Below are 17456 nucleotides of genomic sequence, written 5' to 3'. Positions count from 1 at the left end.
GCGGCTCGCCGGCAAAATGTAAACAGGCGGGGAAGAAATCCCCGCTGTTTACATCATACGGCGCTGCTGCGCAGCAGCGCCGTAAGGCAGATCGGCGATCCCCAGCCTCTGATTGGACGGGGATCGCCGGCATATGATAGGCTGAAGCCTATCCTTCAATGCGCAGGACGGAAATCCGTCCTGCGCAGCTCACAGGGGGAGGGAGAGGGCAGACCCCCCCAGCAGGACATCCCCTAGTGGGGAAAAAAGGGGGGTAGTCTGATCGCCCTGCTGCACTCCTGATCAGTGCTGCGGGCTGTAGAGCCCACGCAGCACCGATCACAGAAAAATCCCCTGGTCGGCAAGTGGTTAAACGGATTGGTCCATTTTCAAGCTGCATAAATTTGCATGCAAAATGTAAATACTGCATGAACTTGAAAATATTTGCATCTCATTGATCAACCCTACTCCCTGCCATGGGCTTTTTACTGCACTACAAAATGATGGTGCCTTGCTCTCATGCCACTTCAACCCAGGTCCCTCAGTCCTATTATCTCAGAACTGCCTCTCATCAATATTTAACACAGAGTAAGGACACCAAGAGCCAAATATAGTGTAGTAGGTACTGGTGGCTGAAATTAAATATGTTCGAGTAATAAGCTATACTCACAAAGCAGGGTTACCTCAAAGGCAACCACTGTATAGGCAGGTGGGGAGAGTAGACCTGACCCCACTCAGGAAGCCGCTCTCCATAGAGGAGGAAAAATATCAGTATTTTATCAAAAAGATGATCACCTGGATCTCCTTTTCTGAACACATATTTGTATATTGAACACATTTTCATACTTTATATTTATATTGAATCATATCCTATACACATATATATATATATATACACATACATATACATATATATACATACATACATACATATACGAACGTATGCCCAAACATTAGCCTAAAAGGATACCACAGCCGAAGCACATATGAGAAATGGGAGGAGCAAGCATGTATGGTGAGCTGTCCTGATGCCCAACGCTTCCCCCGTTCTCCATTCTGCTTCTCCGTTGCTTCTAAATGCCCTCAATGCACCGTCTTCCCGGTAGCCAGAGTCGAGCATCACTGCGCCTGCACTGGCCCAGCTGCACACGCCCTACAGCACGTGACACAGCGATGTGCGCATGACATGAGGGGCAGAATGAAGAATAAGGGGAACGGTGGGCATCATGGCAGCTCACCATACATGTCTGCTCTCCCTGTTTCTTATATGTGCTTTGGCTCTGGTATCCTTTCCAGCGTGCACAATACCACAGGTTAATCAAAAAAGCATACCTCATTTTCAAAGTTATATTCATCATCATAAGTTAATTTCTTCATAACCGCCAGCATTACTGCCTACAAGTAAATGGTACGGAAAAGGTTAATAAACTTTGTTACACTTTGTTCAGAAGCTTAACAGTTACATTGTTGCAGGGTTGGCAAATGATACCAGATGCAAACCTGAAAATTACCAGCTTTGGCCTCGTTCACACTATACGCATTTGAAACACAGGAATATCAGAAGTGCATAGACTGCACTGTGTAATGTTCACGCTACATGCGCTGCACAGCAGCAGGGCATGACAGGCAGCGTATGATCGCAGATGTTGCATTCAGATCGCACTGCCTACTGCGCTGAGAAGTGTAAACGAGGCCTTACTAAGAAAATCTGTCAAAGCTTAAAGAGACACTGAAGCGAAAAAAAATATATGATATAATGAATTGGTTGTGTACTATGAATAATTACTAGAAGATTAGCAGCAAAGAAAATATTCTCATTTTTATTTTCAGGTATATAGTGTTTTTTCTAACATTGCATCATTTTATAATATGTGCAGATTACACAACACTCAGCATTCAAAATGAGTCTTTCAGAGCAGTCTGTGAAGTAATGAACTCTCCTCTAGCAGAGGAAAAGTAAACAGTTCAATTACAGTTGAGATAATAAAAGTCAGATAACAGCCCTCTCCACGACTAAGTTAGTCGGAGAGCTTAATAGCTTTTTTGCATAGAGATAACTGGAGTTTCTCAACTCTTCCTGTACTGGAAACAATTAGACTGATGTATCTGATCTTAATGTTTTTTTCCTTAGCTGTACTACACATACAAATCATAATATTTTTTTTCGCTTCAGTGTCTCTTTAAATGCAATCGTAGTGGTTGAGGCTACGATTTAAAGACGTGGCGCACAAGTTACAGTTTTATTTTGATTCATATCGACCAATCTGATTAAATTTTTCAGTTGACTGGAAATTTTGAAAAACCTGTTAAATTTAACACACGTGTTCGATATTGCTGCAATTTTGGGGGAAAAAAAGATCAAAAATGTTGAAAAAGTTGGTAGCATAGAAAACCCTTCCTCCATGGCAACCTTTTAATCAATCAACTTTTGCTCATTTCGTATATTTATAGATCAGCATTTTCCATCATTGATGATCCATCAATATCTCATGTGATCATCATCATTTGCTGTTTACCATTACCACTACCCCTAAACACCACACTGCTACAAATAACCCAAATACAATAGATATACATTTTCACACTCATTCAAACAAAATCTGTCCATTCCACAATGCTTGCGCTATTCGGGAACCACACCTATGCAGTTCTCCTTGCGTAGCACCGCCTGGGTTAAACGATCTTTCGAAGACGGAAAGGCCCAAGAGAGCAGCGCAGAGATGACACAGACGCATGTCAGAGCAAGGACATGCCTCTGTGTCCCATCTGCCTCTGGACAGTTTCCGCGATGGAACAGCAAGGAGCAGGAGGTTGGTGGCAACTGCCCATTTGGTGCACTTTTTTTTTCTACTACAGGTACATTTTGAATTACATTTGTTCAACTGGTAGACATGGACATACATGAAGAATACTACAGATAGGTAAAAGCACTCACCTCCACATTAGTCTTCTGCTGATCAGAAAGCAAAACCAACTGAAAAATCAAAACATGAAAGCCAAATGTCACAACAGTGCAGGAATAGAAAATAACAGTATACATGTTTAGCACATGATCATGTCCGCCCTATGGATCAGTTTGGTGAGCCACTTGTGTAGTATGCAATTCCATCAAGGAGGTTACAGAAACAAAGCATATCAACTGAATGACTAAGATTGCTGTGCTGTCCATATTGTATGACATACTTCTTTTTTTTTTTAAAGGGAAAATAATTTTTAAAAAAATCAAAAATGACAAATAAGCCAATGCTTATTTTTCTGTAGTGGTATAAAGCCCTGGAATTCTCATGAGTTCTACCAGTTATGAACAAGGTGGGTATATTTTTGCAAATGTGTGAGATGTGATACTACGTCTGCTATAGGTCATGTTGTATTGTATATACAAAAACTTTTCTGACTCTGTATAGTGATCGCTTGGAAAAACAAATAAGCCTGTAAAGAGCCATCACGACCCTACATTATCTTCTAGTTCCTGGTACAGACAATAAATGATTGAATATAATTAAATCTTTACTAAACATTCCTAAAAAAAAATTATTAAAACCCTCTTTTATCCCTTCTTACTTGTTTTAAGATATGCAGATATTCATAACAAAATCCAATGATGTTGGAAGAAATGTCATCATCTTCATGGACAAGCAGTTGCAACATCAGAGGCACTTTGGATTCAATTGACTGCAGAGTGTCCTGTGCATTCTTCATATCACCAGATTTTACTAGTTTAGTCCAGCTAACAATGAGAGACTGTCCCATTCCGTTCACCAGCTTTGAGAACCTGGCAAGGAAATCCACATCTTCCTCCTAGCACAAATCATTCAAAGCATTTGTGAGACAGCCAAGCATAAACAGAGCCAATGCAAGTTCCTTGCTAGGTCAGGAAATACAAGCATTAACAATGTGAAAGTTCCAGCAAAAGCTATGCATGATGGTTACTGTCTGCCACCAGACTAGTGCATATTCTCAGAATCAGATTTATTTCGCCAAGTGCAGCAGTTGCTACACTCGGAATTGTTTGTGGTACACATCGGCATAGAGCATAGTACAAAGCAGCAAAAACATAGTAGTGCAACGCATGCAATGACGAACAGACAAAGACATTAAAACAACTTAGTGCAAGAAAAAAAAAAATTGTAAACAGACAAAAGAATTTAAGGTGTTGTAGTGCAAAACTACGCACGGAACCTCGGAAAAAGTACATATTTATTTAGGCCTGGGTCACAGATGTGCCATTTAGTTTTTCTATGTGTGTGACTTGAATTCAGAAGGTGCACTGCTTGGGGGAAGAAAGAGTTCCTGTGCCTGGAGGTTTTGGTGGAGATAGCCCTGTAACGATGGTCCGAGCGCATGCGGTTGAAGAAGCAGCTGCCGGGATGGTGCAGGGCATTCGTGATCCTGTATGCCCTTGTTTTCAATCTGGATGCGTGGAGGAGGTCCAGAGGTGGCAGGGGTGACCCAATGATTCTTTCCGCTGCCTTGATTACTCTTTGAAGTCTGTACCTGTCACTCGTGGTGGCTCCACCATACCACACGATGATAGATGAGCACAGGATTGACTCAATGGTGGCAGTGTAGAAGCTTGATAACAGTTCCTGCGGCATGCCAAACTTCCTGAGTTGTCTTAGGAAGAACAGCCGTTGCTGCGCCTTCTTTTGGCATTTAGTGGTGTTTTCACTCCATCTCAGGTCGTTGGTGATGGTAGTGCCCAGAAACCGAACACTTGATACTCTGGTGACTTCAGTGCCTTCGATGAATACCGGGCTGAGTGGGGAGGGGCATTTCCTGAAGTCGATAACCAACTCAACTGTCTTTGCAGCGTTTAGGACAAGCATGTTGTCCTTACACCAGTTGCAGATTCGCTCAATCTCACTGCGATAGGTGCGTTCGTCCTCTCCACTGATGAGACCAAGGATGGTGGTGTCGTCCGCAAATTTAATTACCTTAACGCAGTCAGCGGTTGAGGTGCATCTGTTTGTATACAGGGAAAACAGGATCGGAGACAGTACACAGCCTACAATATTCTATATTGTAAGCGGATGGTCTCGGCTGTTGGAAAAACTGATTCTGTCATACATACTGAAGTTTCATAGATATGAGATATACTTTGGGATAGCTACACTTCTTTAGTAAAAGCTCTCCTTTCTATGCTCCACCCCTACGATAAAGGCTAGCACTTCCTGCCAGGGATATGCTGCTTTTGAGGTCTGATCACAGATCACGTACTCTATGGTATAACTGTGCATAACCAGGATATAAATTTGATGTAGGAACATTTTGAAAACAGAAAACACTGGTGTATGTGGCAAGATTATTCCATTTGCAAACAAGAAAACGGTTTAAAAAAAAAAAAAAAAAAAAAAAAAAAAAAAAAAAAAGCACACAGTTCTGGACAATAAGAATTTGAATGACTTTTTCAGTAAGAATCTAACTCCATATAACTAAGAACACCAACTCTAAACATTTCACGCCATAGAGAAGTCCTACAACCTGTATTATACTGTCATTTATGATAGATAGATTTTACCTTTCAGTCTCAGTAAAATTTTCAGAGTTAAGCTAGCCACAGATGGAAGCCAGCGATATCAGGGAAACATCTTGCATACTTTTTACATTTTACTTGGCTGAAGCAATCATTCCTGATCATCATGGCCAAAAATCTAAAGTATGTACAAAGCTTAAAAGTACACCTGAAATGTAAAAAGCCTCTGGATGGTCCGCAGGCCTCCTGGATCCTCCTGCAGCTGACTGATGCAGCATAGGGACCATTCTTTAAAGAGAATCTGTACTCTAATATTCTTACACTAAAAAGCATACCATTCTATTCCTTATTTTCTCCTGTGCCCCTCTGTGCTGTTTCTGCCACACTCTGCTGCAATCCTGGCTTGTAATTAACAGTTTTAGGTAGTGTTTACAAACAAACAAACTAACCAGCTTGTGATAGGCTCACATAAACAGTGTGTGAGTCATACAGAGTGTGCAGGGGGCCTGCAGAGAGTGTGTATCGCTTCTATCCAATCACAAGCAGCCCTGCACATTCCACACATTCAAGCCTTAGCCCGACAAACACAAAAGAGGAAAGGAGATAAGATTTATTACAGAGACAGTGCAATTAGGAAAGGCTGCAGTAAGCCAGAGCACATTAGAACAGGCATAGGAACTTATAGGATAGAAGAACTAAGGCTGAAAAATTTGTTACAGAGTCTCTTTAAAGCCAATGGGTACCGCTGTAAAAATAAAAAAGTCAGATACTCACCTAAGGAGAGGGAAGGCTCGGTCCTAATGAGCCTTCCCTCTCCTCTCCCGGTGCCCTCGGTGCTGCGCTGGCTCCCCCGTTGGCGTCCGCCGCTGCAGGGACTTCGGAGGTCTTCGGGAGCACTCGGGCTTCCGAAGACGGGTCGCTCCATACTACGCACGCGCGATTGCGTCAGAGGGCGCTCACGAATGCATAGTATGGAGCGGCCCGTCTTCAGGAGCCCGAGTGCTCCCGAAGGCTTCCAAAACATCCCTTCGGCAGCGGAAGTGGCAGTATTTGACCGAACTGGTCGAATACTGCTACGGGGGATCCTGTGCGGGACCGGGCACCGGGAGAGGAGAGGGAAGGCTCATTAGGACCGAGCCTTCCCTCTCCTTAGGTGAGTATCTGACACTTTTATTTTTAAAGGGGTACACATTCACTTTAACTATTTGACTAAGTGCAAGTTAAATGGGTATCTTCTGACCACGCTTCTGGCTGTGGACGAGTGCCCATGTACTGGGCATGTGCATGCCCCAATTTGCCTCAAGCCCCTACACTATCAGTGGGCTGCAGCAGGATCCTGGATCATCCCACTACTGAAGTATGTTACAGTTAGGGTTTACTTATTTTTTACAAACTTTAAACTCTGTACACTTTACATTTTTGGCCATGGTGATCAGGACTTTTTTTTTTTTTTTTTTACACACTTCAATACTTTGAGGTTGCATAAACATAATAGAAAACATGCTGGAGATGAAAACTGTAGTAGTTAAATTCTGAAAGCGCACATTTCGTGAAAATGATCATTCTGGCACCTCATTTTCAGATTTAAAATGAGTCTGTACTTGCCTGCAGCTGTTTCTCCTAATCCTAGGAAAGATGTTACAAGCTCGCCACACCTACCCTGCTCTCCTCCTGGCTAAACCCAGTGTGTATCACTTTTCCCAACCACCAACCAATCCTGAAGGCTCACTAAAATACTCATCCACATCACTACCCTCCTCACCCAAGCTGAGTCTTATTAGCCTACAGTCATAGCTGCATATGTACTCTTCCCATGCATATCTACTTCTGATCTTATATGGCACTCCACCAGGACAGATCAGCCTATAGACAATCGCTCTTATACTGTGGTTGGGACACTTTTTCTTTTACCCATATGATTCTTGCGTGACCCATGCCTAGTGTGTACTGAGCTTAACAGACTGTAGATGTTGATCATAAGACTCCATAAATTAGCTATTTGTGGGTGGACTGACATGGAGCTGGACAGCCTTTTCCCCTGTCCCTTGAGACAGTAGACCGTTAAATCAAGTTGTGATCTTCTATTCTTCAAATGCACTCTAATGAATTGAATGAGGTTTCATAAAACAAATGATTACTACATCACTGTTCAGAGGACCGAAGATGAAAGATAAATGATTAGTCTAAACTGTTGGTGCAGTTATCTGTCCAAGTATTTGACTTTTTTATTTTACAACTACTTATTGTTAGATGTAAGTTTAACTATAAGGCAATAGTCTATCAAGGCCATGAAACAGTTCTTGTAGTACAATAGAGGTTACTTGTTACAAACCAATATTATATGCAATGACAAAAAAACCTTTGCTATTGGAAACAAGCTAAAATAATACAATGAATAAATGATTAGACATGACAGCACAGTCACAAACCTGCTCAATGCTGAAGAACCCAGCAGACTGTAATACTTGACACAAAGATTCTACCAATTTGGTTTTATCGTTGGGATCCATTCCTTTATTTACAATTTCATACAGACAGTCACATGCTTCCTCTCGGAGAACTTCCACTGACATGTGACCAAGCAGCATGTTAATGAATCTGGGAGATCAGGGAAAAATTATTTAATAAAGAACAACTTTGCATGCACAAAAAAACCCTAAAATTTGTAGAAAATCAGAGTAATGAAAGCATACAGTTCTTAATGGTTAAGATGCACTCTTCTGGGTATCAACATACCTTCCAAATATGTACAGACATTTAAAATTTGATGTCAAACCTGAACAGGTTTGCTAAAAATCCCCATTTTAAGATCTCATACAAATCATCTAAACTTTGTATGGGAAAGTTATGAATACTCACTCAATTAGAAAGCCCCATTCCCAAGCTAATTACAGATGGTCAATGAGATTGTGAATAATTTTGACAATGCAGAATTATAAATTTTATTGCAAATTGATGCAGCTTGAAAATGGACCAACTGAGCAAAGCGAGGGTTTATTTGGTCCATTTACAAGCTGCATACATTTTCATAAACAAATTCCATTCTACATCGATTCATTATTTGCATGTCATTGTCCATCCTTACTATTTAGACATAAAGGTGGCCATACATCAGGCGACCTGGCGACCGATCAGCCATCCAATTCTGTTGTTATAATTGGATTCTGATGAAAATTGGGGCAGCCAAGTGCATTACATTGGAACCGCCAAATCAGATTAGATTTTGAGCCCCTCTAAGGGACAGTTAACAACATACTCTGTAAAACGCGGTGGAAGATTCTAGTACAATATAAATAAAACAAATCTGAGAATCTAACAGTTTAGACATGAGAATACAAATCAAACTGCCCCAAAAACACTATGGAAAGCATCAGATAGGAGTAAAAATATACAGTAAATGAATAGTCCAACAGACTAGTGAATTTCAGCCAAGCTTTGCTACTGTTGCTCCATTGAATGCAACTATACCCAACCCACTCACTGATCCAACAAGGCCTCCTCCCCTCAAGAAGCATAAACATCCTGTGACTGAACGCCAGCCTGTAGTAAATTGGTGCCGAGACAATCTGCTTTTAGGCACTGATATTTAAGAGAACCCGAGGCCTACAGAAATACTCCCCCCCCCCCCCCCCCCCACTCCGTCCTCTACCACTGCCCAGGACCAAACTCCTCACCTGACACAAGAACACTGCTGCAGTCATGTGAGCACAGCCGCACATTTGCAATAGCAAGGGGCCGCAAGAGCAGCTCCGGCTTACTGCGCAGGCACGCCCAGACTCGCGCAGGTGCCGTACGGATTACCGGCAAACCCTTGTTGGTAATTTTTGGAGGATTCGAAAGTGGCAACAGGAGAGCAGAGGAAAGCCTCAATTGGATCAAGAGGATTCCCTCTAAGGCAAGCATGTGATTTTGTACTCTAGCTTCAGCTCAGTAAATTTCAAGGTCTACAGAATCAAAATGAATACCTCTGAAGCTACGTACACACATACGACAATGATCGTTCGTTGTGAACGACGAATGATCTTTTAATTGATGAAAGAATGACTTAAAGAGTAACTGTCAGGCTGCAGAAGCTAATTTAAACCTCTATTCTCCTGTGTTAAACAGTTTAGAAGGAAGCTCAAAAGCCATTAGTGAAGATAAACATTTCAGTTACCTTTGATGTGTGCTTATCTTAACCTCTGTTATAGACCCATAAAGACGCAAGCCGCAGCTAAACTGCAAAGCATTCTGGGGCCCTCCCCTCGGCTGCTAATGAGACGGTACAGCAGCTTGTGTAATCAGTCCAGAGCGAAGCACTGATAAATCTCCGGGCAGACTACACTGCAGGAGTCAGCTATTGTTCCTAGCCACATGGCTCATTAATATTCACTGCACACCGTGTTGTTCAAGAACGAGTGTATCTGTGATCAGAAGCAGGCAGGACATGACGACACATTTGGCTTCACAAACATGGAGCCTGCCATGAGCTGTCAGGAGCATCTATCTCTGCATATACTATATACAAATTCTGTGAAATCCAAACGTGGACAGTGAAATGCATATGTAATGTAAGTACAGCCAATCTTTAGCTACTGATATATGTGTTTATTTTCTCTGAGACCTTATACCTAACAGCTCCTCTTTAAGCAAAAGTAGCTTTTAAAAGTGTGCAATGATCTGATCGTTTGTTAACGAACGATCCGGAACAACGTCACAGTAGAATACAGGAAAATGCGTGTTTTCTGTGATGGATGTGATGCCAACGAACGGTTGGCTCACGTTTAACTATTATATCTTCTGTACAGCGAAGATGTCACATACTGTTCCTGGAAGTGACATCATAGGAAGTTCCGCCCGCACGTAACGAACTGTTCAAAACGTACGTTACACTATAAAACTAACGTTACATATATTACATTACAGTATGAGAACTCATACTGTAGGTATGTAGGTAGAGCATTTAGATAATACAGCATTGAAAACACATAAAAAAAAAAAAAAAAAAAAAAAACACTCACTGTTTTAGTGTCCATGAAAATTATAATTGTGGCATAACCATGGAGCAATTAACGTGTCACAGGACACAATCATAGAACGAACATTAAATAACGAAAACCACGTGTTGTCCTTGCGCATTAAGATGAAAACTTCTGTGGATATATAATGAAATGCGCATGTCAAGCCTAGTACGAACGACCGTTTTCTAACGATGAACTCGTTTTGCAAACGTTGGTAGTTAAAAAAAAAATCTACCAAGGCACATCTTTCGTTTTTAATGATCTAGCTCGTCCATCGTTTGGCTCAATGATCGTTGGAGTTTTTTCTTTTTTTTTAAACGATAGTCGTTTGAAATGATCGGGGAACGATCGTTTCAAATGACTATAGTCGCATGTGTGTACGCACCTTTACTACTGCAAATGATTTGCTTTAGGGAAAACCTCCTCACAAATTTTAAAGTGTCAAAAAAAGAATTCCCAAGAAGTCTACAATAGATTCCTACCACCTAATCACCAAGCAATTTTACCTCAATGTCACAGCTGACACAATGTTATGCGCTGTCACAATATACATTAGTCAAGAATAAGAACCTTCATTCCTACCCCCTGATGACATTGTAAGGAGGTTTCTGCACAAGGTTTTACTTGCAAGCATATAGGAGTTACCTGTCATTTGCAATTAATGTCAGATCTATCCATGAGACATATGCTCCAATCACTTCAAGGCACTGGCAAGTCTGTTCAGAGTTTGTGTGCTGATAATTCTGTAGTATTTGGTACCAAGATTCCACCAAACTTGGGATACATTGCTCCCGCATGCTATCCTTTAACAATGTGTTTCTACGTGCTTCCTAGAAAGGAGACATTTAGGATATATATTAAAAAAAAAAAAAAAGTACAGAACAGCTTGTCTACTGCTAGTGGGTTCTCTCCAATTAATAACTCACATTATATTCCTCCCTTTATATAAGCTGTACACACACACACACACACACACACACACACACACACACACACACACATATATACACACACACACACACACACACACACACACACACACACACACACACACACACACACACACACACACACTTTGTTGCCTGAACAATCTTTACAGATTGTTACCAGTGGCCCATTTGGAACACTCACTGTACAGAAATGCTCTCTGGCTCCCAGCCTGAACTGCTATATGAAGAAGGCAAAATGCACAAGAAGAACCATGAGGCAGGAACATACTTAGAAGTTTCTGCAGGAAAAAGGAAATTGTAAGCAAGGAAGGCCACAATAGCAGCATAGGGGGAGATATTGTGGCTGGGAACGCAAAAGAATCACTCGCGTTCCCAGCCTGACGGCGAAACCGGAAGTAGCCGCCGGTGGGGACAGGAGGATCGGAGCGACTCTACGTGGGCACCGATCAGCTGCGGGGGCTGAGGGAAGCCCCAGGTGAGTAAAACTCAATTTTTTTTTTTAGGCTTAAGGTTCACTTCAACAAAAAAAAAAAAAAAACATGAGTTTTACTTACTTGGGGCAACTACCAGCTCCCTGCAGCCATCCTGTGCCCTCGCAGTCACTCATGGCTCCTCCGGTCCCCCGCTGCCAGCTAGTTTCGTTTTTGCCAACTGGGAGTCGGCCGGCCACCATGCGTACCTTTTTACGATTTCCCGCTGGTGCAGAAAGCTATCGCGGACATAAACAAGTACATTTTTACACGTAACGGGTGCAATGCGTAAAAATTTACGTGAAAAGGCTAACAGTATTGTAGGAGCAGTGAACTGGAATGCTGTAAATTAGCACTTATACTTTAAAAAGTGCCAAGTTTTGCAAAAACCTCAAGCGTAATATAATGGTCTATGTATATGCATTAAAAATAAATCCATCAATGCCTGGACTTGAAAGTGAAGCCACACACAGCCAGCGGAAGGTACCATGCAGAAGGCAGGGAGAGCCCACTGCAGTCGCATTTTCAACTTCACAATGAAGTTGCGCATACACCCTCCGCAATGCATGATGGGAGATGTAGTCCATGAACTTGCATCCACGGACTTCATCTCCCGGCACGCATTGCACCAGGTACGGATGTCTTTGCCATGATGTTGAAAATGCAGCACCTGCGGGCTCTCCCTGGAAAAGATGGGGGTTACTCTTATGGATGGAGGAGCCAGAGCAGCAGCACTCCTAAGTAGAGACATGGTTACCCCCTTAACGGCATGATCCATTAGGTACTTTTCTTATGACAATTTAGACGTGCACTCGGGGCCATGTCACTCAGCAACCTTGCAGCAGAGGTCTGTAGCTGTCTATAATACTGCTAGCAACTACCAGATATTGTTTCTAATTAAATAAGCTTAGTTAAAACATGTCATATTTGTTTTACTTTGGTTTATGAACCCTACACACACAGAAAGATGATAAATACCTTACAAATAGAAAAAAACAAAACAAAAATGACAATTACAAAATTATTTTACCGAGGTTTATTTCTCAAAAGAAATATTTCCTAATCAGAAATCCACTCTTTTGGCAGACCATGTTGACCAAAACCTTGATGTTGGTCATATAACAAAAAAAAAACAAAAAAAAAAATGGTTTGGATCCATTTTTTTGTGTTAAAGGCATTTCCAGCATTTTTCTGAGTAATGACCTAGACAGAAATGCAATTCTAGAAGCACACTGGTTACCTCAGGGGTGTGAATGATGTCACGGTCCACAACCTCTGCATCAATGGCCATAAGAATTCTAAGATACAGGTCAACACCACGGGGGTTGAGTCCCACAACAGATAAAATATCAAAGAAGAATTTAGGCCAAGCCGTGAGGTATTCTGTAACAAAAACCAAAGCAAACACCTGTGCAGCTTTGTTGCGAATAAAGGTCTTCTCTGGCTGAGCATTGAGCAACTGGAAGAAAAAAAGAAAAGCCCTTTTTTATTTATTGTATTATAAACCTGCAAACAAAACATTTCCCGTTAAAGAAGAGCTGCAGTGAAAATAATGAATACAATTTTTTGTTTTTTTTTACAATATTCATTAATAAAATGATTTAGTCAGTGTTTGCCCATTGGGGAGGGAGGGCATCTGGTAAAAAGTACCGTAGGGAAGCTCTTACCACATCATCCAGCTGCTGCATTCCTCTCCCCCTCGATCCAGTTCTGCCACTCTACACGCGCTCCTCTCCTCCGCCTGCAGCTGCCGATATACACTGCAACCGCCTGCCGCTATACATGCTTCGGTCCTCATTCTACCTGGTGGGCTCAGTACTTCGTCAGTGGTTCTCTTTTACTGTGTAACTCCAGTGGTGCATATGTGCAACAAGTCATAAATGCCACGGCACACGTGCCGCTGGGGTCATGCAGTAAGAGGCAACCAACAGGCAGTATGGAGCCCACCAGGAAGTATGAGGACCACAGCATGTTGAGAGGCAGGCGGCCGCAGTGTATATCAGCAGATGCAGACAGAGGAGGAGAGGAGCGTGTGTACAGCGACAGGTTCAGAGCTAAGGGGAGAGGAACACAGCAGCTGGAACAGGTGAGATCATACACTGAAGTGGTAGTGTAGAGCAGTGTAGCTTAGCTGGTGGGACAGCAGTGGTTACTGTAGTGTAGCACAGTGGGGTAGCAGTGGTTACTGTAGTGTAGCATGGTGGGGCAGCAGTGGTTACGGTAGTGTAGCATGGTGGGGCAGCAGTGGTTACGGTAGTGTAGCATGGTGGGGCAGCAGGAATTAGTGTAGAGCAGTGCAGCTTAGTTGGTGGGGCAGCAGTGGTTAGTGTAGTGTAGCATGGTGGGGCAGCAGGGGTTAGTGTAGAGCAGTGTAGCTTAGCTGGTGGGGCAGCAGTGGTTAGTGTAGTGTAGCATGGTGGGGCAGCAGGGGTTAGTGTAGCTGGTGTGGCAGCAGGGGTTAGTGTAGCTGGTGTGGCAGCAGTGGTTACGGTAGTGTAGCATGGTGGGGCAGCAGGAATTAGTGTAGAGCAGTGCAGCTTAGTTGGTGGGGCAGCAGTGTAATGTAGTGTAGCATGGTGGGGCAGCAGGGGTTAGTGTAGAGCAGTGTAGCTTAGCTGGTGGGGCAGCAGTGGTTAGTGTAGTGTAGCATGGTGGGGCAGCAGGGGTTAGTGTAGCTGGTGTGGCAGCAGTGGTTACTGTAGTGTAGCATGGTGGGGCAGCAGGGGTTAGTGTAGAGCAGTGTAGCTTAGCTGGTGGGGCAGCAGTGGTTAGTGTAGCACGGTGGGGCAGCAAGGGTTAGTGTAGAGCAGTGTAGCTTAGCTGGTGTGGCAGCAGTAGTTAGTGTATAGTGTAGCTGATGGGGCAGCAGTGATTAGGGTAGTGTAGCTGGGCAGTGTAGCTTACAGTAGGTCAGAGACAGGTCAGGGGGAAAAGGTCCACAAGATGCCCCTTGCTCCATGGAAGCACCACATTTAGTACATTTTGTTCCCCAGATTTTTGTCCTCTAAATCTAGGTGCGTTATGGTCCGGAGCTCTCATGGTACGTAAAATACAGTGTTTGCCTGATAATTTGCATCAAACATCGCACCACAATGTTTACCAGAGTCATTTCACTTGTTAAATATAAATAATTAAAAAAAAAAAAAAAAATGAACAAACCAACCTCAGTTTCCATCCACTGCCAAGTAACCACACGTCAAGCATTGACACGTGTGGGGTTACAAACATTGCCACTCAGCTGCATTAAATTGCACTGCGGAGGCACTTGGTGGCCAGCAGATGGGAAGCTGAACTGCCTGACAAGCGTGCAGTTCAGCTTTCATAGTGAAAAAGGCCCTAACCTACTCATTGGATTGATATACAAATATTGTCATCTTGTTCCCGCTTTGCATATCATATTATTATTATTATTATTTAGTATTTATATAGCGCCGACATATTACGCAGCGCTGTACAGTGTGTGTGTGTGTGTATATATATATATATATATATATATATATATATATATATATATATATATATATATATATATATATATATATATATATATATATATATATATATATATATATATATATATATATATATATATATATATATATATATATATATATATATATATACACTGTCCCTCAAAGGAGCTCACAATCTAATCCCTACCATTGCCATATGTCTATATTATGTAGTGTAAGTACTGTAGTCTAGGGCCAATTTTTTTAGGGGGAGCCAATTAACTTATCCGTATGTTTTTGGAATGTGGGAGGAAACCGGAGTGCCCGGAGGAAACCCACGCAGACACGGAGAGAACATACAAACTCTTTGCAGATTGTGCCCTGGCTGGGATTCGAACCAGGGACCCAGCGCTGCAAGGCGAGAGAGCTAACCACTACGCCACCGTGCTGCCCATATGAAACAAAATAGGATTACTGTTTTATAGAAATACATCACAGTTGTGTATGCTTGAAATCACAATTCCAAACAAACTATAGTGTAGAAAAGTTTCTTGCACATTAAACTCTACCATTAATTTGGTTTATTATGTACTTAGATCACTCTTTACCTGAGCTTGAAGCCATGCTATTAGAGTTTCCCTTATCAACTGCTGCTGCAATGCAGTCAGTTCAGAATACCTACAAAATAAAAAGACAAACTGAACACAGAATGTTTTAAAAGACAGACAATTTGACACTCCACCGCTCCCTAACCTCCCCAACATATCAACCGAACACGTTGCCAGCCTCCAGGCTAGCGATGAGTCTGTACAGCCTGGGACCTGCAATGTCGATCGAGGGATCACGTCCAGATACCCGACATAGGCAACATGCCTCTCACATGTCTGCATGAGGCTTTACTCTCAGTTGCCTCTGGGAGAAGATGAAAGGTAAAAAGCAACCTTGACTGTTGTCAAGGAAACAGTTGGTCCCATTGATTTATTCCTACACCATGCCAACGTGGAAAGTGTAAAATATACTGTAAGTAATAAACTCACTCTGTCCTCATGCTATCTGTCAAAAAGAAAAGAGAGTTTGTCTCTCCCCAATGGGGGCTTAAACCATAGTAAAAGCCTGCAAGAGGTCCTAACCCATCTCCATGCTATCACATATAAAAAATAAATAAAAACTTTTCCTGTCTCCTTACTCCTGGGGAGCTGTGTGTCACAGTATTTGGCCTCTGTTGGTCTTGTAAGGTACGTGCCACGGTGCTCATATTGTAGCGACAAGGACACAGCCCCCAAGAGTAAAGAGACATAAAGAAGCCCAAGCGGTGGAGAGAAGAAATGGGAGGAAGCGCCAGCGGACAGGTCAGTGAAGCCCCCACACTAGCTGCCCCAACACTCTGCAAGGCCAGGGGCAGATACGGCAAACAGTGAGCTCACATTTTCAATGGAATTCATGCGGAAATCTATTGTGAATCTGTGTACACACAGTGTGAAGAGGAATTTGTTCAGACAGATGCCTCTCTGATCCGAGAATGATCTGAGAGGGATCTATCTGCTGGCAACATTGACCATTGTATGGCCAGCTTAGGGTTGCATACACACATCCAATTTTGAATAGCTATTCATTGGCCAATTTTCTAGTTTATAAATCCCCGCTTAAGTTAAGCCCCATACACACGCTAAACAGCAGTCTTTTATGCAGCACAATTATCAAACAACTTTTGTTGAGAAACTAGTTGATACAACCAGAAAAAGTTGCTTGCTATTGTTCAAACAACTGATAAGATTGATAAGAATCCAATACAACTATTGGATTGACATCTTATCAGTCGCTTGAACAATAGCAAGCAACTTTTTCTGGTCGTTTCAAAACAAAAAGTTGTGTTGATAATTGTGCTGCATAAAAGACCGCTGTTGAGCGTGTGTATGGGGCTTTAGATAAAAATAAATAACGTTTTGATATTAGAAGAGAAAAGGCATCTAGTAGTGGAAAAAGTAAATGAAACTCACTTGAATTTTATTTGATGTTCCAAAACTTGAAAGCAGAAAAACTTGACATGATCATCACTGGAAAAAAAATCAAGTTAAATGTTAGCATATACCTGCTGCAAATTTGTTTTTAAACAGTTTTCAAAAGCAGTCACA

General features: G+C 42.1%; 1 protein-coding gene across 1 annotated transcript in view; it reads right to left on the bottom strand.

Annotated features, from left to right (window-relative positions):
* The window catches only part of XPOT (exportin for tRNA), an 80200-nt gene that overhangs the window by 47675 nt on the left and 15069 nt on the right, over nucleotides 1-17456 (bottom strand). The window contains 8 exon segments of the mRNA XM_068276766.1: nucleotides 1312-1374; nucleotides 2915-2953; nucleotides 3541-3777; nucleotides 7882-8050; nucleotides 11098-11282; nucleotides 13113-13331; nucleotides 15933-16002; nucleotides 17322-17378. Of these exon segments, the coding sequence (XP_068132867.1) occupies nucleotides 1312-1374; nucleotides 2915-2953; nucleotides 3541-3777; nucleotides 7882-8050; nucleotides 11098-11282; nucleotides 13113-13331; nucleotides 15933-16002; nucleotides 17322-17378 (1039 nt within the window).

The sequence above is a fragment of the Hyperolius riggenbachi genome, chromosome 3 (genome assembly GCF_040937935.1).
Source record: "Hyperolius riggenbachi isolate aHypRig1 chromosome 3, aHypRig1.pri, whole genome shotgun sequence".
NCBI classification, from domain to species: Eukaryota; Metazoa; Chordata; class Amphibia; order Anura; family Hyperoliidae; genus Hyperolius; species Hyperolius riggenbachi.
Note: the sequence above shows the minus strand (reverse complement) of the source record. Positions and strands in the feature narration are given on the sequence as shown.